A 24,778-nucleotide genomic window follows, 5' to 3' on the forward strand; every position below is an offset into this window, starting at 1 on the left:
AGCGCCAACAACTCTGAACGCGAGAAGATACGTGTCTTGTACCTTGAGCAACAGATACACACAAGGGTACGAATTGCGGCAAGAATGCTTCGGGCCAAATTCACTTGTAATCTCAAACAAGGCCAGAAATAGTTCATATTTCTTTCTTTCTTGCAATAGTATAGAGGCCTTGCCTGCAACTTCCACGAATATCTAAAATAAATTTTTCGTTATCTCTTTATTAAGGCGGCACAAACTTTAATGAGAGGAGTTCATCGACTCGATCTTGTTCATGCGTTAAAATTATTTGTGGCTAGGTATCTTGATACAAAAGCAAATATTGCAATGAAATGTAAGGTGCGATCCCATACTGTGTTTGCGCCTTAGCGCATGTTCTTGAAGGCGGCTATCAACATATAGTGATATTGATATCAGGCCCCCATATAACCAATCTTCAGGCTCACAAAATTTTCAACTTCACCGAGAAGGTGCTGGATTGCTCGGTCCGTTGCGTCAGCTATTAGGAAAGGTTCGAAGATCCCAGTCTACGTGGTTACAAATGACGGAAAAAACGAGCCTAACTGGCTTAAAAATTACCTTCTTATACTGGCCTTTTCGAGCCCACAATGCTATCAATTTAACTGAATGAATTTCACGCTCGGTGTGGTCAAGCTGTCCTACTTATTTAGTAGGAAGTGTAGTAGAAGAAGCTTGCAATGTTCAGTAAACACCGTATAGCTGAGTCAAATACTTTCTCTGACACTGTAGTACGAATTAAAGACAAATGATTAGCAAGGTGAGTTTGCGCACGCGTTTTTCAACCATATTCGAGAAGTCTAACTGCTCCTACGCTGAAGGTTTACGACAGCTTTGTCACAACATCAGGGATATTTTTCATATAAATTTGTCTCGTTTACATTTTCCTCATGCAGCCTTCGTTTCCTTTCTTGCAGCGCAGAAGAAGCCTTGTGGCGCTCGAGGGAACCCGTCATCATCACATTTTCCAGTCATGGCGCCTAAGAAGCCGTACTGTCAGATCATCGATGGCGTACCGCGATGTCCAGGCCTAGAACCCGACCTCTTCAGAGATAGCCTGAACTTTCGTGCGGAGAAAGGAGATTTGGTTCAGTGCACGTATCCCAAGGCGGGCACACATTGGGTCATGTACATTCTCGAACTCATCCTCAAAGACGGCGATCCCGTGCCCAATCACGCTGAGTTTCTGCGCTATGTTCGCTTCGTCGGCCGCATGGAGACCGAAGGCTGGCGGTCGCCTCTGCCCGTGAGGCTGTTCACCACTCACGAACCTCTCACCAAGGACACGATGAATCCCGAAGCCAAGTACGTCTACGTGGCCCGCAATCCATGGGACACCTGCGTCTCATTCTACCACATGGCGACGTCACTGAGTATGTTCCAGTTCCGGGACGGTACATTCGAGGAGTTCTTCGACGCCTTCATGCGCGGAGACTTTGGCTATGGCGACTATTTCGACCATGTCGCCTCCGGTTACGCGCTTAGGAACGAACCCAACCTGCTTTTCTTGACGTACGAAGATCTCAAGAAGGACACGCGCAAGACGGCACTCAAACTGGCCTACTTCTTGGGGGACCGGTATGGCAAGCGCCTGGAAGGTGACGAGGACCTTCTGCGAACCCTTCTGGAAAGAACGACGGCTGAGTACATGCAAAACGTGCTCGTGTTGGACGTTCAGGGTGTCGATCCTGCGTGGAAGACGCGAAGAACCGAAACAACTGTACCTGACAAGTCGGCTTACGGAGGGGACCTCAGGAAGTACCGCCTAGTTCGGCGTGGTAAGCCGGGAGACTGGAAGTCTTATTTCTCGCCAGAGCAACTGCGCCGCGTGGAGGCGAAGATTTGCGACAGGGGGCGCGGCGCGCGTTTCATGAAACTGTGGACAGACATCCGAGAAGAAACAATTGCGGCCTCTCTCGGATGAAGATTAACAAAAAGTGAAGCTTTTTTTTTTCGAAAGTGGACGATGGTGTCTCGATACTAAATAGCCGTGCCAGAGACTCAAATTATAGGCACGGTGTGAATTCGGTATGTACGTTAGACAGAATAACGATGGCTCAGGACAGGCACGCCCTGTTGCGTCTTTTCGGAACTGAACGTCAGGTAGCAATGCGGATACTGATGGCTTACGGTGGGTTGTCCTGCCAACTTCTTGCGCAGGCTTCTCTTCATGAGCAACTATTTCAGTGGTGGTCAGCAGGAACAACCGCCTTCTCGAATCAAGTGGTCGAGATTGTCGTCACAAAATGGTGACGAAGCGTTGCATTTCACGAGCAACACAGCCACCTCACTGCATCGCATTTCATCACCGCAGTGCAAGGTAGCTACATAACCCATGCAATAAACTTCACGTTCTTGCCCCCCTGGCAAATTCTCGCAGCACCTACGTGTAAGTAAAGGGCAACATAGAAGAGTAAAGCATGCGGGAGGGTCGTAGCCAGTAGAGATGGGCAAAACGGCTCACTTCAGTTAGTGGCTCGGAACTGCTCAGTGCACTGAAATGAACCGGTTCATTTGAACGGCTCACAGAACGAGAGAGAGCCGGCTTTCTCCCTACTAAAGAACCGCCGTTTGATCACTTACTGAACCACCGCTCGCTCCTAAGCGGAACTCGGGAGCGAGCCAGACCTTTTGAGCCGCTCTTTTAAAGAGCGAGGGAGCGGTGGTTCAGTAAGTGAGCGGCGGTTCTTCGGAGAGAGGAAGCCGGCTCTCTCTCGAGCCGTGGCGAACCGCTCCGTCTCGTCTGCTCGGTTAGGGTGCCTCGATACCCAGCGCCGCCGTCCAGGGTGGAGACAACCCCGCTGGCGCCGCCATATTGAGTCACACGAGCTGAGACTCAGCTACGCTTGCGTTCATAAATAGTGTTACTCGCGGCGCACTTCCAAGTGCTTTGCCTTGATGGGGATTTTTTTATCGGTATCGCATCTGCACATCTTTATAACCAATAGCCGTTAACTCGTCGAAGGTCCAAGACGTAAATGTATGGCGCCGGGAACATGCCCCAAGTTGCCTAATTCAATTTACATTTAATATGCCGTGTGTATGTTTGAAATACGCACTATTTTTTGCGCTTCGATGCTTGGTATATAAGTTTTGCGACCCCCTGTGTGTGGAAGTTTTTCTTTTTCGCTGTTGTATTTTGGTTTACACGTCACGCCTCCTTTACCGTAGCCAGCCACTCGCGCACGGCGGTTAGTTTCCCTTGCGTTGCGCGTGCTCGTCGCGTTCGTTGCAATTATTTGACGATATCTACGCGCAATTTTGCTTTTTTTTTGCCCACAAAACTGTGTGCTGACAGGATTAAGCTGGTGTAAAAATAACTGCGACGTGAAAATAAGGTTTAGTTAGTGCTGTAGAGAAACATGTAACGTAACTTGTCTGTGTCAATCTTGCGTAGTACACACAAGAAACCAAACGATGCACAAAATACATTTACTTATAATGTCTAGTACAATCAATCATGAAAGAGATGTACATGAAAAATTATATGCACTCTGTGGCGCCTGAAGGTTATGTTGAAAGACGAGATAAAAAAAATTCGCAAGGTAGGCTGGACACACAATTCGTGATAGTGAGAGTTTTTTTAATTTATTCATTACATGGGGGGGGGGGTGTTCAAGTGAGTACATCAACCTTATTACACACAATATAAATCGAAAACAAGAATGCAAACAAGAAAACGCAACCGCGGGTAATATTAATCAAGATATCCAGCCAGAATACATCAGCTACCATCGAATACGTCGCATCAGCCAAACACATCGATGGCGAGTACAGAACATTTATAAATAACTATTAGAACACTGATAACTACATTGAAAAAATAACAACACTGCATACATATCGCGTACAAAAACCGTAAATGAAACTAAGACAGTCAAATACAGATTATCAATGTTTTTCACTTCGAAAACATAGTCCATGATCATGTAGGGCTGTTGACTTTAACAGACGGCGCCCCATCCTGTCGATTTCCCTCGTACTGGTCCTCTTCTAAGTGTTTCTAAGTACAAGTAAAACAACAAAAGTGATTATTGATATGAAAAGTTGCCTTGTAATGACAGAGAACCCATTACAGTGCTTAAAAATAAATTTTCGCAGAAGTAATGCTGTATTACCTCGCTTCACACGTTTCGAAGAAATGCACAGGCTACAACAGACACCATGCCAGAAAGCGCCGAAACATTTTGGTCCCATGATGCCCCTTAACTCTACTACACCTGGGCATACCGTGCACAGGCATTAAAGACCGTCACAGTACCCACTACGATCGGGAATGAGCACGAATGACCATCGGCTTACGAGCACCACGCTACAAATATATTCGTCTAAAAAATCAGCTATATAACGTAACAACCTGAGATCCGCAAGATAATTGCTGAGAATAGAGAAAATCACAATGCTTCGCTTTCCACGTACACAACAGCCGCTCTCCCCAGAAGAAGCGCTGCCTTCTTTAGTCCCAAATAACCAGTAGCGAAAAAAGAAACTGAGGGAAAAAAAGAAACAAGAGACACACGATGTGTGCTTCCCGTGAAAAAGTAAAATAGGTGGTTTACATGACGATTTGTAGCTAATGTAAGGCTATTTTGCGGCGAAGCATTTTCGTCAGTTCTTAAATAAGGGTACTACTCGCATAGACTGCGCCGATCAAAACGGCAAAAGCCTATGCGACGCGCGCTCGCAAACCATAGGCTACTCAGCATCGGTGCAGTGCTTAGTTCGTGAGCGAACGTAGGTACGTGAGCGAGGATCAGAGAATACTTCTTATTTAAATGAAAAAACACGATGCGATAGTCTAAACTTTCTTGACACTTACCTCGCAAATGTAGGAGCTATCCGTTGCCTTACAGTGATACCGCTTTACTTGGGCTTCCCATCTCTTCCTTCGCTCTGGGTCGCGGGGGAAGCGTAAACAACGAAGCCCTTTACGCGTCGATCAGGTGCACTTGGGAACACAACAGCCCGTCATGTCGACTCGATGCACTTGACAAGCTTGTCATTCATGCGGCTGAACACTGTCCAGCAAGTAGAAGCGTCAGCGAAGCATCCGCGCGCACTGCGTCTCGAACTAAGCACCGGCACCAAACACTCGCAACCGCTCGCTGTGACTCAAGATGGCGTCGCAGCGAGAAAGCGGCGGCGGTCAAAGGATGGCACCACCCTGAACGGCGGCACTGGCATCGAGGCACCTTATGGTCGGTGCAATTTTCGCGCCATCTATTAGCAGTGTAGAAAGCAACTGCCCTCCCGCTCTTCCTCGCAAGAGTCGCCTCCACCCCCTCGAATTCGGCTGTCTTTTGAGCCGCTATTTTTGAAGAACGAGTGAGCCCTGGTTCAAGGGAGCGGCGGTTCTTTCTGAGAGAGAACCGGCTCCTTTTCTCCAAAAGAAACCGCCACTCACTTTTACTGAACCACGGCTCACTCACTCTTTAAAAAGGGCGGCTCAAACGATCCGGCTCGCTCCTGAGCGACCTATCTCTACTAGAGAGCGCTCAGGAGCGAGCCGGATCTTTTGAGCCGCTCTTTTTGAAGAGCGAGTGAGCCGCGGTTCAGTAAGTGAGCGGCGGTTCTTTCGGAGAGAGGAAGCCCGTTCTCTCTCGTTCGATGAGCCGTGCCGAACCGTTCCGTCAGAGCCGGGTCTTCTGCTGGGTTTCGAGGTTTCGACTTCTGATCGACGAATGGTGGCCGGTGTTTGGCAGACTCGCGCTACTGGTACTCGCTCGCAGTGTGTGGTGTGCGCAGCAGCCCTTTGTTTTTTTTGTGCATGCTATGGTGTGGCACCCGATGCCACCGAGTAGAAAAGTAAACAAGCCTTAATTGGCAAAGGATGGTACCGTACGTTCCCTGCTGCTGTTCGAACGATGTCTCACGACTCTCACCGATCGCACATCGTGAGCTGGTGCAATAACACTTCGAAGATATTCTTCGGTGTCTTTAAAGACAACAGGTGAACGCACAGTTTACGTCCTGGCCTTCATTTGTGCTAATTTGTGTAGTCATGAAAATGTCACCCATGTCATCCACGTCTGTGCATTTTCTGAGCGTGTATGATTAGTACGTCATTAAAACGACACCAATGATCTGTTGTGTTGTAATAGAACTTCATTTCTTTTTTTTTTTCTTTTTTTTTGTCCTGGAGCATCATGGCATGGTCGCCAGTATTGCGCGTGCGCTCAAGAGAAACAAAAAACGAAAGGTACGTGCGGCAGTTTTGGGAATCTTTCGTATGATTTTGGTATTGTACTTCAAGAAATAATTTCTATATTCATATTGCCTGGCGTTACAGCTCACTGACATTATAGTGAACGTACGTATGTGAATAAATGATTAAAGTTGAAAGATAATGTACATTCATTTTCTGTTGTTATTTTGACGAAAGTTGATTTTACAGTACCACAAAAACAGACAAGTGTCTGTAATGTCAATGAAGTTAGATATTTTTTCTGAAAAAAGTACGTCGCATTCTGCCTGTTACAGTATTATAAGCATTTTATCCCCAATATCAGAAAAGAAAGTTTCATTACAACTAATATTCCACGCTTTAATATGTGTGAAATTTTCTCTAAACATAGCGAAAACACCAATAACACGAAATTATGCATATTTCGTTTTTTTTTCAAAGCCAGATAACAATAGAATATGCATAACATAGGTTACACGTTTAAATGGACAGGTGAGCCGTTCAAATGAACCGGTTCATTTCAGTGAGCTGAGCCGTTCCGAGCCGCTCAATGAAGTGAGCCGTTTTGCTCATCTCTACTCTCTAGGAACGGTTCCTTACGGCTCACTGAACGAGAGAGAGCCGGCTTCCTCTCGCCGAAAAAAACCACCGCCTACTTACTGAACCACAGCTCCCCCGCATTTCAAAAGAGCGGCTCAAAAGATCCGGCTCGCTCCTGAGCGCTCTCTAGGAACGGTTCCTCACGGCTCACTGAACGAGAGAGAACCGGCTTTTTCTCTTCGAAAGAACCGCCGCTCACGCAAACCGCGACTCATTCGTTCTTCAAAAAGAGTGTTTCAAAAGACAGCCGAATGCGAGGGGGTGAAGGCGACTCTTGTGAGGAAGGGCGAGAGGGCAGTTGATTCTCGTACCGCTAATAGATGGTGCGGTAGTGTCACCCAGCAGAAGACCCGGCTCTGACGGAACGCATCTGCACGGTTCACAGAACGCGAGAGAACCGGCTCCCTTTCTCCAAAAGAACCGCCGCTCACTTTTACTGAACCATGGCTCAAAAGCTCCGGCTCGCTCCTGAGCGACCCATCTCTAGTTCGAACTACTAAGAAGAGTTCCCGTCACACTGGAAATAACTTTAAAAAGTGACACAGAATGAGGAATAACTCACAATTCTTCTGACCACTTCCATGAACAGTGTACTCCAAAGGCCGTAATAAAACCCACACAATATGAACTTCGCCTACACGTTACGCATCCACTGCCCCCTAGTTTCACCACATATGAGCAAGGTGGCTTCTTTAGTACAACAAGCACACCGAGGAAACGTACTATGAAGCTCGTATAACGCATCATAATAGGAAAAAAAATTGAGGATTCAGTAATCATTCACAAAACTCATAATTAGGCTGGAAACGATAAGTAAACCCCACAGGTATACAGGCTAACACAGCCCCTACTTCCATTGAACATGAACTCGGTGTCACGCATAGTTCTCTCTGGAGAGCGGGAAAGACCGCTTTGTATATGGTTGTCCATGGTCCATTGATACCTCAAGTGGAAGGACATAACCAAGAACCTCGTACTTTAATGTCTGCATGGTGATGAGGTTCTCAGCCATGGAAACTTCCAGCTTCAAGCAGCAGCCGACGACATAATCAGGTTGGAACCGGGGAATTCGTGGGTTGAACTGAGGGGTCGGCCAGCCTGCCATCGCCACGTCGTCAGAGGAAGTCGAATGACGTCCGGTTCACCAATTCAAGGCGGTCAGTTGATGCGGCCGCCTACTTCCTATTGTGAGCGGTGGCAATTAACCGTGGCGGCTGGCCAGTGACAAAAGAACAAGAGGGAACTGGCACGTGTAGTTTGCCTTAACAACATACAAAAGCGAGAAGTTCAAATCTGTCGTTGTGAGTGAAGGTAAAATATATATGGCTTTTTACAATGTAGTGTGAGGCGCAACAAATCCTATAGAGTATGGACTGGCCAGCATGTGGGGCAAGGTCACGGCATTGAGCTGTCCGGTTCGCGGGTCTTGTTTCGGGAGGGCGGCACTGACTGTGGCATGCCGTTCGAGGTCGTGGTAGCGTTTGGCACGGTGCGCGGTCAGCATGGGGCTGATTGTTCAAGGATCTGCATAAAGGCAGTGCAGTTGCAATGGCGTGGCCGAAACCTCGAGAGAAGCTGCACAGTTGCCTCTCCACCCTTTCTGTGCGTCTCAGGCTTGTCTTCAACTCGCATAGCTGGGGTGGAAGGTGAAGGAGCGTAGGTAATGATAAGACGCTTGACTGTTGTGCGCTGCGTCTGGCGAAAGACGGTCTGCATGGTGCTGGCACCGTCAACAGCTTGACGGTCGCATAACGCTTTCGATAACTTTCCTGAGAAAACTTTCCGAAAGCCGTATTCAACTAACGCTCTTGAAACTTTGCGCACACTTCACCCATTACGTGCACCGATTCCCTTGAATTGGTATTTTGTGGCACGTCGACGTCTTTTAGGACATGGAAAAACTTCCACGTGGTTCATAAAACATGCTTGTAAAGCTGTCGCACGCTTCTAAAGTTTATTTACTAGAAAGTTTGTAAATAACGTAAGTGGTTCCAACTTAATGATGGTAGTCCATAACATGCTGCTGCTTTCTCTGAATAAAGATCGCTGCCATTTTTTGGATTGCTGCCAGTAAACCTAAATTGGCAATCGACAGTGGCATTATTTCAGATTGGCTGGGACAATGCCACTGTTGTCGCCAAAGGAAGGAACATGTCATCCTGGCGGCAGCTAGAATCGCTAATCATTCAACCGATGCCAGCTACGATGAACCGAACAGCAGGAACTAAGCCTGCCATTTACGCACGCTCGTGACGTCACGTACTGGCTACATATGTTACGACAATTTCCTGCCCAACTATGTGAACAACGAACTCGTACGCTATTCGAAAGCGGTGGATTATTCATCAGACTTGTTCATGACCGTGATTCCTTTCACAGACAGGCACAAGCGGTTACGCCGATTGAACCAGTAATTCGCTTGGCTTTGATTTTGCGGCCATTTGTAAATCCCTGCTTTGTCCACTCGAGTGTTCGCATTTCTATAGCAACTCCAATCATACAAATGTATGCATGTTTGCTTATTAGGCAATACTCGAGATTAGTCTTCACTTGAACGCTACTGTCGACATGTTCTTAATTTGTGCCCTCCAATCGAAAAAAATCATCCTAAGCTTCATTTTTGTTTCAGGGTCTTTTAGGGTGATGCTACGAGGGGCCGAGACGTCCAAATAATTAGTTCCTATATGCCGACACCATGATCTCATTATGAGACACGCTGTATTGGTGGACTGCCGAATAATTTTAGCCACCTGTGGTTCTTTAACGCGCACAGAAATTTAAGTAAGCGTGAGCGTTTTGCATTTAGCCCCCATCAAAATGTAGCCACCGTGGCTGGGATTGAACCCGCTACCTGGAGCTCAGTAGCCCAACGCCATAGCCACTGGTATATAGGGCGGCGGGTATGAGCCGCGACGTTACAAGCAACCGCGATATATATATATATATCTATATATATATATATATATATATATATATTATTGGCGTGTAATGGCAGAGGTTGGTGCCTTCAGGTGGCCGTGGCTATTTCTCGTCACTTGGCATAGGCAATATTGTCAGAAAATTTGTAACGAATGAGGCACCAAAGAATCACAGAAACCTTCAGTCAGCAATATAACAAAGTTCTGTAAATGAGTCCAGGACCTGCCGAAGATGAACATGTGCGCATTTGCCTATGTAAACACATGTGCTTCATATTGTCCGAGAGCACATGAATAAATTCAGTTTCGCAAATGATGACGATATAGCTTTATTAAACGACGGGATGGCTCGTCGGCCTATTAAGGTAATGGTGTTGGGGAATTGGGAGGTTAGGACACCAGCTACCGAGGAATGCTTCCCCGCACGGTTATGGCATGCGGAAACGGTCAGATTCCGCCGCAAAGGCGAACAGCCCTCGGAACTAAAGTAGTTGCACTGACGGGGGCACAGACCATGAGCATACCCATGCAAAAAATACTACATAAACTTTTGACAAACTCACAAGACCCACCGTATGGCGTTGCGCAACTAAGCACGAGGTCGCGAGATCGAATCCCGGCAGCGGCGGCCGTGTTTCGATGGGTGCGAATTGCGAGAATGCCCGTGTGCCGTGCATCAGGTGCATGTTAAAGAACCCGTGGTGGTGAAATTATTCCGGAGCTCCCGTTACGGCGCGCCTCATAATCACAACATCGTTTTCGCAAGTCAAACCACAGAATAAAAAAAAAGAAAACTAACTAGCATAGACTTACATCATACATGTATCTTTCAACGGACACTAAAATGTAATACTGGTCTAAGATATTAGTTTATAAGACACTAATACGACGCAAACTAGAATACGCATCAGCCATTTAGCCCTTGTCATACTTTCCTCATTACCGCCCTTGATGCACTTCAGAATCGGGCCATCCGGTTCATTCACTCCGCCTCCGCCTTTCATACGATGTCAGTTAACTTCGTTAAAGCGGAATCTGGCATACAAACCCTTTCCCACCGCCGTTTAATTGCCAGCGTATCATTATTTCACAATTCTACCACAGCGTACTCAATCGTGCACCATATATCTTGCCACCATCACGCATATCCCAACGCATACGACATTCGTTTTTAAATTATGGGGTTTTACGTGCCAAACCATTCTGATTATGAGGCACGCCGTAGTGGGGGACTCCGGAAATTTTGACCACCTGGGTTCTTTAACGTGCACCTAAATCTAAGTACACGAGTGTTTTCGCATTTCGCCCCCATCGAAATGCGGCCACCGTGGCCGGGATTCGATCCCGCGACCTCGTGCTCAGCAGCCCCACACCATACGACATTCGTTAAACATATAGTTCGTGCACACACCGCGTACCCTTGCATCTTCTTTTTTGCTCGAACAGCCAAACACTGGAACGGCCTTGCGGCCTTGCGCACAGCGTCGTTTCTATGCCCTGCTTATCTGCCTTCATAGAATAAATTGCCTTGCATTATGCCTTGTAACATTTGATATTCTTTGTATCTCATATTTTTGTAGCCCACCCCTTATTTAGTACCTCGAAGAGAGGTCTTTAAGGAAATAAAGTGAAAGTGAAAGTGATAGATATTGGTGTTTTCTAAGAAAACTTTTATAGTAACAAGCGCTTTTCTGAAGGTATGCTGTGGGCCCTGGTCCATGAATTCTTTTTTTTTTTTTACTGTGAGTAGTCGTCGATCTTATAGATATCCCGATACCCACAATTCACAACTGCTTAGCGCTGTAAAAAAAAGCGACAGTCATTTACTTGTTTATTTCCGATTGTTTAATGTCATCTTGTGCACGGCTAATGTAGTCAGCACTGTAGTTGGTCATAGCTGCCACCGTGAATGGGGCCATGTGGACTGTATTTACACTTCGTGGTGCAATCGGAAAAAGGGACACATAATGAAAGCGCATTGGCACACGCTCTGATAACAAAAGCGATTGGACATCACTTTCTTTTCCGATAGCCGTATCACTGCTGTGATTCCTGACATGACAATAATGTAAGCGCTTGCGTGTCCTGGGGTGTAGCTCAGTGGTAGAGCGCTCGCTTCGCATGTGAGAAGTCCCGGGTTCAAACCCCGGCACCTCCACGATGAGTACATTTGCTCGGTTTTTTTTTTTTTCGTTTTTTTTTTCGGTTTTTTTTTCACTGTCCTCGTTAAGGTCCACTCGATATACTTTATAAGGGCGCCTGAACAGGCATGTTTGCTTGAAAAGCTGTACTATCTTCTCGGACACGTGTTGTTTTTTTTGTGTGGGTGTGTGTGTGTGTGTGTGTGTGTGATCGTGACGCAGGCTAATTTTCAATTTTTAACTATACTCAAAATGTATCCAAGAAAAGTGACGAAACGATAAGGAGGATACGGAGACATGCGATGCAAGGTTATATTGGTGTTCGTTTTTGCTATAACTACTACTACGCTCTCAGCTTACCTGCTTTAACGCAAAGCATGATGATGATATGGTTGCTTCGCCCAAGGTACTGTTATGGCCAAAGAGTGCCAAGGCAATTAAACCAAAAGAAAGGTATTCGGCCTGCACGCGTAAAACCCTTGCAAAGCGGTTAAAATTGAAAGTCACTATTCTTCTGAGATTTTTACTCCTAAAGAAATTATGCTTTTAGTGCAATGCATGCAATATTATGAATGCGGCATTTACGGGCGCCAGTACTAATATGTTTCGTGTATAGCGCGTGACATTTTATTTACATGACGTCATACTTACTCACCTAAATTAACATATTCGGTAACCAGGAATTAGGCTTACCAGAACCAGTGCCCGGGACTATAGCTGCCCAGAGGCCATGAGCTGAAAACGGGCGATTTTTACAAAGCGCGGTACGTTCTTGCGAATCACTTATCCCGCAGTCTGATTTCTCCAGAGGAACTACACTGTATACACGCCCAGGCTCACATTCCACATGAGTGATACTTGAGATGTATATCTTTTGGCAGTTAGTTGTTCGTGATCACCGCAGGAAATTACTACGCGAATGAAGGAACAGCACACAAAAGACACACAAATAGTATATTCAAGCGTGCTGCTCCTTTCCTGGCACCCGCCCAGTGATCCTTTACCTTAATCAGTGATATTGTTTCTGCGGCCGAAACTGGTCCCAAAATTGCGCGCGCATTTCGAGGTATGGAAGGCTAAGGAAACAATTGAAACCTTGAGGTGGTCTTCCGTAGTGAGAAAGCATTTGCGAAGATACGGCGCTGTCAGTTGCAATATCTATAGGGGGCTTCCCAAATGTCAAAGACTCCCATTCCAGTGAATCGCAATCGGACGTGTCGATACGACGAGTAATTTATTCCAAAATCGCTGTTTGCACGACAGTTTCAGGGAGTCAAACAGAAAATGATAGATAATGGCCGCCTTTCAGGCACGATGTTGGGTAGGGCCGGGGCCGAGCAGTTTTCGCGAATGGATATCAGCAGGCGCTAGAAAGAACGGCGGATCGCAGGCTCCATTCCGGTGCTCGGTGCATGTTTTGTTTTCCTTTTTGAATGCGTATAGCATTAAGAGTGTAAGAGTGTAAAATTGTTTGAGAAGTATGGCAAGCCGGTCACGAGGTAGAGGTAGAGATGAATTGGAGGATGGGATTGCATAGAAGAGCGTATAGTGCTATGTAATATATATATATATATATATATATATATATATATATATATATATATATATATATATATACACGAGCGAAGTAATTCTTCGGATCGGGTGTTGAATAACTTGAAAGAAGTGCAGGCGCACGTCAAAAACCAAAAACCACATTTATTGTCGACGTGTCGGCCGGGGTTCCGCCTTCATCAAGAGAGCGTGCGTCTAATTGCACTCTTGATGAAGGCTGGACCCCGGATGAAATGTCGAAATAAAATTTTTGTGTTTGCTTTTTTACGTCCGCCTGCTAGTTTCTGCAGTGTATACAGGGTGTTTCGATCAGTGAACACTTTCAAAATTCTTAAAGGTTGCCTGTGGCAGATAGCCCAATTCTAGTTATTGAGCTGGTCTACTCGAAGAGGCGGACATTACTTGCACAAAATTGAAATGCATAATCGAAAAATTAGCAGAAATTCACTAATTAGGTTTTTAACTAATTACCTGATGGCCCATATTGCAATTTACAAATTGTAGCCGTGAGGTTCGCAAGGCGGATCCACTTAGAATTAATTCTCAGGATACCACCAGTTTCGAGATATAAATTCCCGAAATGTGCGCAGAAATGCATTGGCGTTCCAGTTAGGTTCTTCACAAAACGTCGTCATCCAGATAATTCGTATGTATATATATATATATATTGAAGACACGACCACGGGCACGTAAAAATTCCAAAACAGATATATTGCCGCGTCGGTATTCGTGCACAAGTGCACCCTGGCGCCGACAAAGACGACGACCGGGCTGCTCGAGATTCCGAGGGCATCTAGAGAAGAAAGAGATTCTTGTTGTTTGTACGACAGGAACTCCGACAGGTGCTTGCCCCTTCCGAGCCTCGTACCGAGCTGTCATACCAGCCGAATCCATATAGCTACGCAGACGCGGTCCGCCGTCCGTCGCCGTCTGAGCCACCGTACCAGCCGAACACATACAGCCACGCAGACGCTGTTTACCGTCCCTTGTCTTCCCTGCCATCGCCACAATACCGTCAACGGCCTCCTGTCGCAGCCTGGGCCCAACGGGAACCTTTCAGACGGCCCAGCTCCGTAGGACCGATATATGGCGCACTGAAGATCGGCGGCCATGTGCTACAATTGTGGCGAACCAGGACACATCTATCGTTTCTGCCCTCATCGCCCAGCTGGCTACCAGGGTGGCCCATATGGCACTACGCGTCGCCTGGCTGACGAAAAACCGTGTCCCCTTCGACGACAGCTGCACTGGCCGGCAAGTGAGCTCTTCGAATCTCCGGTCGCGCTCACCGTCTCCAGCCGTTTCGCCTCGCCGAACAGCCGCACTTTTGCTGACGTCGTGAGAGGTCGTTCTCCCAGCCCACGGCGGGGAAACTGAAAGCAGCGACCTCAAGGGGAAGGTTGCAAGTCCTCAAATTGCCGAAAATCCCCCCTTGTTGCCGAGAAAGGAAGGCGCCGATCAAAACGTAAATGATGCCGACAAAACTGTGACTGCCGACCTCGCTGTTACGATTGACGGGCACGAAGTGACGGCCTTAGTAGACACTGGCGCGGACTTTCAATTATGAGCGAGCCGCTGGCAGACAAACTCAAAAAAGTCAGGACTAAATGGACGGGCCCTTATATTCGCAATGCTGGCGGCCAGATTATGACTCCTACAGGCAAATGTACTGCAAGGCTCACGATCGGGAACGCAGCTTTTGTCGCCACATTTGTGATTCTACCGGAGTGCTGCAAATCACTCATTTTAGGCATGGATTTCTTAAGGGAGTATGGTGCCGTTGTCAACATACGCGACGGCGTAGTAACGTTTTCTCCTGCTAACGACACGGCCAATGGAACAGAGCGACAGCGCCGCACCTTACGTATTATCGACGAGGACGTCTGCATACCGCCACTGTCTTGCAGCCTTGTTTCCGTCAGTTGTGGCACACAGCTCGCCCGTGTCAGGATAACTAGTCAGCAAGAACGCGACGCACGACGCTACAATCTCCGCCACCAATTTACCGCTTATACGCCTGGGGAAAGAGTCTCCATTTGGTCTCCCGGCCGACGCCGAGGGCTCTCGGAGAACTTCTACGCCGGTACTTCGGACCATACAAGGTTCTACGCCGTATTAGCGACGTGACCTACGAGGTGGTTGGTGATGGTTCATGCTGCTCGAAACGCCGTCAACAGGTGCCTGAGGTAGTGCACGTAGTGCGCATGAAGCCTTATCATTCAGAGTGAAGTGGACACCGCCAAGCTATCAACTACGAGTCTTTCCGCCACGATCTGATCAGCATCGGGACGATGCTCGCTCTGGAGGGAGGGTAATGCCGCGTCGGTATTCGTGCACAAGTGCACCCTGGCGCCGACAAAGACGACGACCGGGCTGCTCGAGATTCCGGAGGGCATCTAGAGAAGAAGAAGACATTCTTGTTGTTGGCGCCTCTCTGGTTCCTTCTCCCGAGTACGGCACGGTGCTTCTATAATAAAGCTCCTGAGATTTGTGCATCGCGACAATATATATATATATATATATTATATATATATAATATATATATAATGGACAAGGAGGGGGCAAACAGAGGGGTTCGACTTTTGTTAACCACGACCATAAAAGCCAACAGGTAATTAATGTACCCAAGAAAAGCCTAGGGGTGTTGAGGTTGAAGCTCCAATGTAGACAACAATTAGGAAAAGTGAAAATGACTGTGTACGAAAAGACAGCTTGTCGCCTGTAGGAGACGAACCCACAACCACCGCGTTTTTGAGAGTCTCGAATCTAGCGAGAGTCTCGAATCTGGCAGCCTTGATGTCGCTATATGTAGTGAAGTGCACGGAATTAATTGTAGAAGCCTAGACTAAACATGGAAATTAACGGGGTTTATTTGATGTAGGTTATAAAGGTATACGTGACATTCCGCCCTTTTCTGGAGCACTGTCGGGTCAGGACCGTTCCCGGGGGCTCGGGGTCAAAGTAGCTTCCCTGTGCTTCGACTTCCTCCTCACCGTTCCTCGGGCCGCGTGCTGCCTCAAAGTGAATAGTGGCGCTGAAGGCACGATCGGTGTTTGTCTTTACAGCGAAACTGTATACGGCTAGCCGATTCGTCCATCTGTCGCCTGTACGCAGAAGCTATCATCATCAGCAATGGCTCGAGCGTCGTCGTCTTTCTCCACAGCTCGTTCGTTGGCGCTCATCATTCCAGCGTTGAATACACTTCTTCTGTCGTCGTAATGGGGAGGCCGCGTTTACGGGGGTACGAGTCATTGCTAAGGGGGTATGAGCCATTCATTGTCTTACGTGACGGACAGATTTAAATTTGAAGCTATTTAATTTTGAAGAATCGCAGGTGGCAATGCGACAACGGCTGACTGGGGCCATACCGTCCAAAAATTGAGAAAGACTTCAATGTACCGACGGCATTAACCCAGTGATATACGCCGGGGCAGGCGCAAGTTGGAATACGCTGGCGCAAGACACGGGTAATTGGAGATCGCAGGGAGAGGCCTTCGTTCTGCAGTGGACATAAAATAGGTGCTGCTGATGATGATGATGATGATGATGATGATACGCCGGGGCCGCACGTTTCAGCTACCCTGGTCAACCATCTGTACGGAGTGCTTGGGCGGAGATTTTTGTTTTTTCTTACGCTGTTCCGTTGCTCCGTTTGGTACACCACAGGTAGCATGCAAGGATTTATCAGCCATGTGCCTGCTTAACTAAGTTCATATGTTACGTGACCCCAATGGATAAAGAAATGATATTCCACATCCGCCCACCACGCACGCCTACGCCTTCGCAAGCGAAGCAGTAGGCGGCGTGTGATCGTCTGTTGTCGTATGTTGAAGCTGCACTCCGTAGGCGACAAGGCGTCACAGGCTAATCGGACGCGAGAGACAAACCATGTGCGGAATCTGCATCGCCACCTCAGCAGAAGGCCTATACCACCTACAGGTTTCACCATGTTGGAGCCGTCGCTGCGCCGCGACTGCCGTAGCGCTCACTGTCGGCGCTCGTTAGTGTCATGACGCAGTACTTCGCTTCACCTTTCCTTGATAATCGCAACGCCAGCAGCGTTGTGGTTTAGAAGATATCTCTGCACTTGCCTGGTCACGACGAACTTGGTGAGTCGCCTGGTGAACTGGTTCGATGTTTTTTTCGAATGTCTCGCTGTTGTTGGCCAGCGCTTTGCTCTAACAGCAATATCGTAGTCCTTTGTGAACGTCAGGTCACTCTCAGCAAACAGTCTCTGTGCAGAAGATCGTCCCGTAGTCCGCACACGAATCGGGCACGCACCATAATGTCCAAGGGAAGCATTGTTGCGTTAGCAGGTGATGGTGTTGACGCCGTCTGCTGTCCGGTAGCCGCTGGTGTAGTAACCGTTGTGCGTAGCGTCCCGAAGTTGCAGTAGGCGGCCAGCGTCTTTAGCGCCGCGACGTAGGCGCTTACCGTCTCTCCTTCCAACTGGTCACGTTGTTGGAAGCGAGCTCGGCTGAAGACCTCAGGTGGCCTCGGATCATAGTGTTTCTGAAGTGCCGCCACAATGTCGTCCGTAGGCCACTTCAGCTGGGCTGCTGGCTGCACCAAGGCGCAGACGGTGTCGTACGTCTGCTGACCACACAGCATCAGCAGGTGTGCCCTCTCTGTTAGGGTCGGTGATGCTGTTAGCCTCGAAGTAAAACTGGAGGCGTCCAAACCATGCACGACGTCCACGATGTGCCATTAAACCCGGTAGTCGGCCCGATGCGTGCGTTGCCATTGCGTAGCACAGGTGTAGGTCAACGTGAGCTTTACATCCACTTACTCGTCGCCACTGTTATGTCCGCGGTAGCCGTAATAAAGGGTATTCGGAACTTGGAACAGAGTTTATTCAGAGGGACTTGCACGCAGCGCGGTTGGAAGCCGTCTCTCGTTGCTCTTTGTCTCGCGTCTGCTCTTGCGTCTCTCGGGAGCCGCCGACGGGGAGAAAGCCGGGAGTTGGAGAGAGGGTGCCGTGTTGGCGCAACGCGTGTTGCGTTCGGAAGAAGGAGATCTCGTAGACTAGCAGTCACCATATTCTCATCTTGCCGTACATTGCCGACAATGGATGAGAACTCGTTCTACAAGGCACCCGAGTCCTTTCCCGGCACCGAGATAGGACAACTAGGCTTTCTACATTCATAAAAATGGTTCCGCGTGTGTCAGCCAGCCCTCGAGAAACCTTCACACAAGTTAAATAGCAAATCTCGACACGTCGTTTTCGTTGCAAATCCATCCTTATCAGTGCCCACCTGAAACAAGTCCGAATCAGAGCTGTTTCCACAAGTCTACGCTATATCGGAGTTCTTTGTGTGTGCATGGTGCGCATGCGCGCGCGTGTGTGTGTGTGAATGGGAGGAACGTTTCCTTCGTACATCCCTAGCTAACAAACAACGAAGTGTCTTCTGCGAAAACCCCATGCAGACGTCGCGCTAACACAGGCACATGAAGGTCGCCCTTGATCCGTGATAGAAGCAATATGCATCAATAGTCGGTTGCTTGCCGCTTTCGCCTCGCAGCCAGCCTTGCCAATCAGACAAGCGCCAGGAAACTGCGCTGTTTGTCACCCAGGGACTACTAGTTGTTTCTTTTAACAGCGAAGCTGTTTAAGCCAGCAGTAATTTCTGGTGCGTAGCCGGAGCCTACCTAGAAGAAAAGAAACTTTCTGGCCGAGGTGGTTTTAGGGGCGAAGCTCCTTATAGCGGCACCCGTTCGTCCCCGTCGTCGTAGTAGTAGTGTGTAACAGTAATGTGTAACCAGTCTGAGAAAAAAGAGAAATAAATTCCGAAGTTGTGTGCGTAGCGCGGAATCGAACCAGGGACCCCTCGCTTCCGAGCGCGCGGCGTTAGCCCACTACGCCACGAAGCGGACATGGACACACGCACCACGATGGCAATAAATACCCAACATTAACGAAAGGCCGCGTTTCTAGCGCGTTTCTAACGCGTTTGTGCTAGCGCGTTACGGCCCGTGTAAGAAGCTGGTGTAAGACGCTGTGGCCTCTCCGACTTACCTTCAACGCGTTTCGAACGCGCTGCCTAAAGCGGTGGCAAGTCAAGTTCAAGTCGAGGAGCGTTTATGAATACGGGGGGTACTCTCGGCAGTCATGTGATGGCGCGGCAAACGCGGTGCACGTTCCGGCATGTGTAAATGGCTGCGTAAGACGCTGTGGCCGCCCCTTATTAGAGAGTACTGCACGTTTCTAACGCGTTTGTGCTAGCGTCCCCTTAAGCGGGAGATCCGATGATTCCCTCCGGAGCTTCACCCACTCATCATCATTCACCCCGTGGATATGCTGTGAATTTTTTTTCTTTATTGCCACACTGAACAGCACAATTACACAAAAACATACATTCGAGGGAACACACTCCGGGAACTGGCTTTGCGCTATCTCGTTCATATTCTGTCACGTTTAACAATGCTTCAACTCTTGGGAGCCATTCAGGCTCTGGGGTTTGAAACTGGTACACAGTAATAATTCTATTTTAATGCTTTCCTTGAAATATAGCCTTATTGGTTTCGCGTCTATGTCAGCGTTCGGCATTGACATCCTAGATCGCCAAATGCTGTGGAGGCCCAACAGCATAATGAGGTCAAGTGGAATACCGTCCTCGGCCCGCCGTGGTTGCTAAGTGGCAATGGTGTTGGGCTGCTGAGCACGAGGTCGCAGGATCGAATCCCGGCCATGGCGGCCGCATTTCGATGAGGGCTAAATGCGAAAACACCTGTGTACTTAGATTAAGGTGCACGTTAAAGAACCCCAGGTGGTCCAAATTTTCGGAGTCCCCCACTACGGCGTGCCTCATAATCAGATCGTGGTTTTCGCGCGTAAAACCCCATAATTTAATACCATCCTCATTTTCAACTGGCAAAAATGGTATACCGAAAGAGTCCACAGGTAGATATTTCTTGAGAATACAGCCACGCTTGCAGAACATGCATTTATGCGAACCATATGATTGCGTTCGAGCGTCATCGTCTCTGTCCACTGCTGGCGCGTTCGTACTCTCGTGCTCTGCGAGATGAAGAGGTTTTGCGCGCTATGAGAGCGAGAGAGAGACGCAATCATGGAGCGGGTGTCGTGGAACGCGGTGTCGGCATTGGAACGCGGTGTCGCTGCTACAAGCTGCGCTATGCAACGCGCAGTGACGGCCTTAAGTCTTAGACGCGCGAAAAAAAATCATCATCATCATGAGTATTAGAATGGGAAGTTCGTGCGCACTTCCGGAAAATGCTGGGCTACCATCGCCCAGCTTCGCTGTTTCAAGCGTTGCGCGGCCGAGTGCAAGGTTAAGTGTTTTTTTTATCCTTCCATTTCATGTCTTCATGAAGCAAGGTAAAGTACATTACAAAACAATGAAGGCATATTTCTGTAAAATGCAAAAAAAAAACACTTAACCTTGCACTCGGCCATGCAAGGCTTGAAACAGCGAAACTGGGCCATCGTAGTCCAGCATTTTCCGGAAGTGCGAGCGTACTTTTCATCTTATTACTCATGATGATGATAATATCTTTTCGCGCGTCTCGGAATTACGGCCGTCGCTGCGCGTTGCTTAGCACAGCTTGCAACACCGACGCCGCGTTCCACCGCGTTCCAATACCGACAACGCGTTCCAGCAGACCCGCTCCGTGAATGCATGTCCCTCTCTCTCTCTTTCCCTCTCGGACACTTACAGCCGTCACTGCGCGTTGCATAGCGCAGCTTGCAACACCGACACGGCGTTCGTATGCCGACACCGCGTTCCACCACGTTGGAATGCCGACAACGCGTTCCTGAAGAGCCGCTCCGTGAATGCGCCTCTCTCTCTCGCTCTCATTTCCTTTATCTCTCTCGCGAGCATAGCACGCAAAAACCTCCTCTTCACCTCGCAGAGCATTGGCACGAGAGCGTGCGAACGCGCCAGCTGTGGACGAAGACGACAAAGCTCCAACGCAATCATATGGTTCGCATGGGACCGCGGGTACGCGTGTTCAAATCCCGCCTCGGCAAGAAAGTTTATTTACTTTTATTTATTTTCATTGCTGATGATGATAGTTTCTTGATACGAACCACACATTACGGCTGACTTTTCGGTAGCTGAAACTTTTTGACTTCAGCACTGTGTCGGCCAGCCTTCATCTGAGCTACAAAATTTCCCGAAGAGAGAGAGAGAAATACCTTAACATAGGAATGGTGAATGGGCTGGTCAGAGCTACTCTGCACAGGGCATGTTAGAAAGTGCAGAAAAAATGTGTTATGAAAGATGCGGATGAAGATAGGATGGAGGGACGCGTACACACAGTTACCAAGCAGACAGTCCATGACACCCATTTCGACAGGTACTCAGGGCAATCGCAAAGCACATATTGCAGAGTGTCATGCACTTGGTGGTATCCACCGTGTGTGTTTGTGTGTGTGTGTGTTTATGTTTGTGTGTGGTTGTTTGTGTGCGTGTGGTTGTGTTTGTGTGCGTGTGGTTGTGTGTTTCTTTTTATGTGCGCGTGCGTGTGTGTGTGTGCGTTTGTGTGTGCGTGTGTTTTCTACTGCAAAGCGTTGCGAACTACCATTATTTGACGCACGGCATATGGGACAACTATCGGTTAGCTTCAATCTTGCTTCATTTTTTGGCGTACGCTTATTATGTTCGTAAATTCGTGTATTCAATAGGCCGGCTCAAATCCAGTGCATATTCCCATTTTTCAAGTTACTATAGTCGGTGACAACCTAAGAATAAAAGGTTGCATGTGCGCTGTCCAATTCAAATACAATTAGCATTGATGCGCCAGCTAATTGAGTTCTCTTATTTCCGTGACGTCAAGCCGTTTGTGCGCATCAAACGGCTTTTTTCTCAGTACAGGTCTGTCTTCCTTTCACTTCACTTTATTACCTTAAAGACTCCTTGACAGGGGTATTACATAAGAGGTAGGAATACATCATTACATAATTTGCATAATACGATATTCAACACACAAAGAACAACAGCAGAAGGAACGGGGGAAAAGATACATATGCTAAAGTTTTAATTACTTAAGTACAAGTCCCTAGACTTAAATAATACAAACTAAAATTTATTTTACTGCGATGAGTCATTGAATACGTGACGCTTAGAACCAATGAAAATAGTTTTAAAGCGTAAAGGAAATGGCACAGACTTGGCTATCGCAAAGAAACAAGTTGCTTCCGGCAGTTCCAAACTGCTGCGTTTGTGTTACTGGCTTTACGATGAAACCTGAACGTCCTCGAAAATTTTGCGGGTGACCCTGATATCAGTGCTGAGCCAAAGGTAACATCTTAGCTTGAAACAACCAGCTTTTATTTTCCGATTAACTTAGCACTTACTTGGCTGAGCAAAGTCGTCAAGCTATAGTCGCACAACAGCTCTCTCAACTTTCTTGCAGAGGGAGGGGCAGGTGTTATGCAGGTGGAGCATGTACTGACTTATTAGGTTACACTACGCACAGCAACAAGCGAAACATCAACAGCACCTAGAATTCAGTGAACGCATTAAAATTCCGTTTATGCTAGGTTTCCTATACAGATGAGCTGAATCGTTGCAATATATTCAAACTGAGTCAGAGACACGGTATCCGCTAATTGCATGTGTATATAAATAGGTTGAATGGAAAACAAACTGTCCCATTGTTTATAGAATCCCAATTACCTCCTTACAATGATTATCTAGTGTTTCTCACTCGAAGAATCCTCCAAGCGATCTAATTAGGACAGCGGCTGTTCGTTGATCTGCACACAACAGTGATGCTGTTAATATTTTTCTATCCCCAACAAGTTACCCAACGCTGAAGCTGAACGGCACTGCCACACAACCACGCGCTCCGAAAATACGTTCGTCTAGATGCGAGGCGGCGCTCTCGGAAAGGCAAGCTTAATGTCCTCGGCCAACATTTAATGATAGTAATTAACCGCAAGTGTCGAGGCAGTAGATTGCCCTTGAAGAAGTCCGCTCTCGCCGCATCGAGCAGAGCAACCAAGGCCACGAACGTGACGCGTCCACCAAACGTTCGTCCGCTCCAAACTCGTGTAGTACTGCGAAAACTATTCGAACCGAGCACCAATTGAGAAAACACTAACTGATTAAGTAGGGAAAAGCTGTGTGCGGAGTGCTTACCTTCTTGCATGCATCGCTCCACTGCGCAGCAAACAATGGTGCAGACAAGAAGTGCGGTACTGAATCACTGTCGTTCGCAGGAGCAGCGAAGCTATCTATAATGCACGAGCCGGAAATTACTCAAGCAGCTCGGCTCCGCGCAGGCGCAGCCGTAGTTAAAAATGTTCCGCGGCGCTCATTAGAAGTCGCTATGCGTGGTTGTTTGCCCGTCCTGTCCGCGTTTTGTCTCATGCACTATGCGAGGAGCTCTGGATAAATAAGGCTCTGAAAGTATAGAACCGTGAAACTAAATAATGGCATAGAGGGAGCTCCTGCGGAAGTGCGCTAGATACCGGCTAGTCGACGCGTCATCGTCCACAAAAGTCAACGAAATTGGTTGACTGATGGGGTTGGTCCAAGCGGTGCTACGTCCCGTGTTTAAAAGGGCTTCCTGCCTACTCTTCTGCTCCTTTCCGAAGAGTGGGCAGGCGTTGTGCCCCTTCTGGTGGCAGTTGCCAGCCTTGCTCCTCGCTTTCTCTTTCCTGTGTATATTTTTACAATCAAATAATAATAATAATAATAATAATAATAATAATAATAATAATAAAATATAATAATAATAATACAATAATATAATAATATAATAATAATAATAATAGCGCTGGTAGGTTGCTTTAGATAGAGCTCAATTTTCCTTTTGCAAGTTGGGTTCGTACGGAGGCCCGAAAAAATGTTTCAAAGAATATGCATTTAAATGCACGACAAACATCCGATTCTTATCATTGAGATTACGAAGGAACGTGGAAGAAGAGACAACGCTTGCCGTTGGTGCGAGCCGAACCCGCAACGTCCTCGTGGCGTGTGCGAAGCTTTAGGTGTATATGGCGCACATAGATAATCATACAGTTGAAATCCAGTAAACGACGGAGGCATCTCGCAGACAACAACCCTATTCTCCGTCCGCCGAAGCCACGCCAATGCTCTAATTTCTTGGTCTCACCACGTCATCTTGTCACGTGTTTCTTCTCATTCTTTGTCGGACACTGCTGCGTTTAGCGTCCGTCGGCACCCATTGTGTTAACTTCACAAGACTATAGTTGCTTGTCATACACATTAAGGGGGCCGCCCCATCGTGCTGCTTACATTAATGTGAGCTAGAATGTAATCAAGGACGCTGCGATCTCTCTTCGAGCGTGATATTACATTCACGTTCATTTCGTAGCGCGGTGATTATTTGTCTGTTTCCATGTTATTCTCCAAGTTGCGACACCGTATAGA

General features: G+C 47.7%; 1 protein-coding gene across 1 annotated transcript; it reads left to right on the forward strand.

Annotated features, from left to right (window-relative positions):
* The first annotated feature begins 1,390 nt into the window (after positions 1–1,390).
* Positions 1,391–1,939, forward strand: LOC119455535 (sulfotransferase ssu-1-like). Its single transcript, XM_049669031.1, has one exon. The coding sequence runs from the start codon at positions 1,391–1,393 to the stop codon at positions 1,937–1,939; it is 549 nt and encodes a 182-aa protein (XP_049524988.1).
* Positions 1,940–24,778: the final 22,839 nt, after the last annotated feature.

This window comes from Dermacentor silvarum, chromosome 6 (assembly GCF_013339745.2).
Source record: "Dermacentor silvarum isolate Dsil-2018 chromosome 6, BIME_Dsil_1.4, whole genome shotgun sequence".
In the NCBI taxonomy this organism is placed as follows: domain Eukaryota; kingdom Metazoa; phylum Arthropoda; class Arachnida; order Ixodida; family Ixodidae; genus Dermacentor; species Dermacentor silvarum.

What these genes read in the sequence shown, in the direction of transcription:
- LOC119455535 (XM_049669031.1), top strand. Translation starts at nt 1,391, where the DNA reads ATGTTCCAGTTCCGGGACGGTACATTCGAGGAGTTCTTCGACGCCTTC.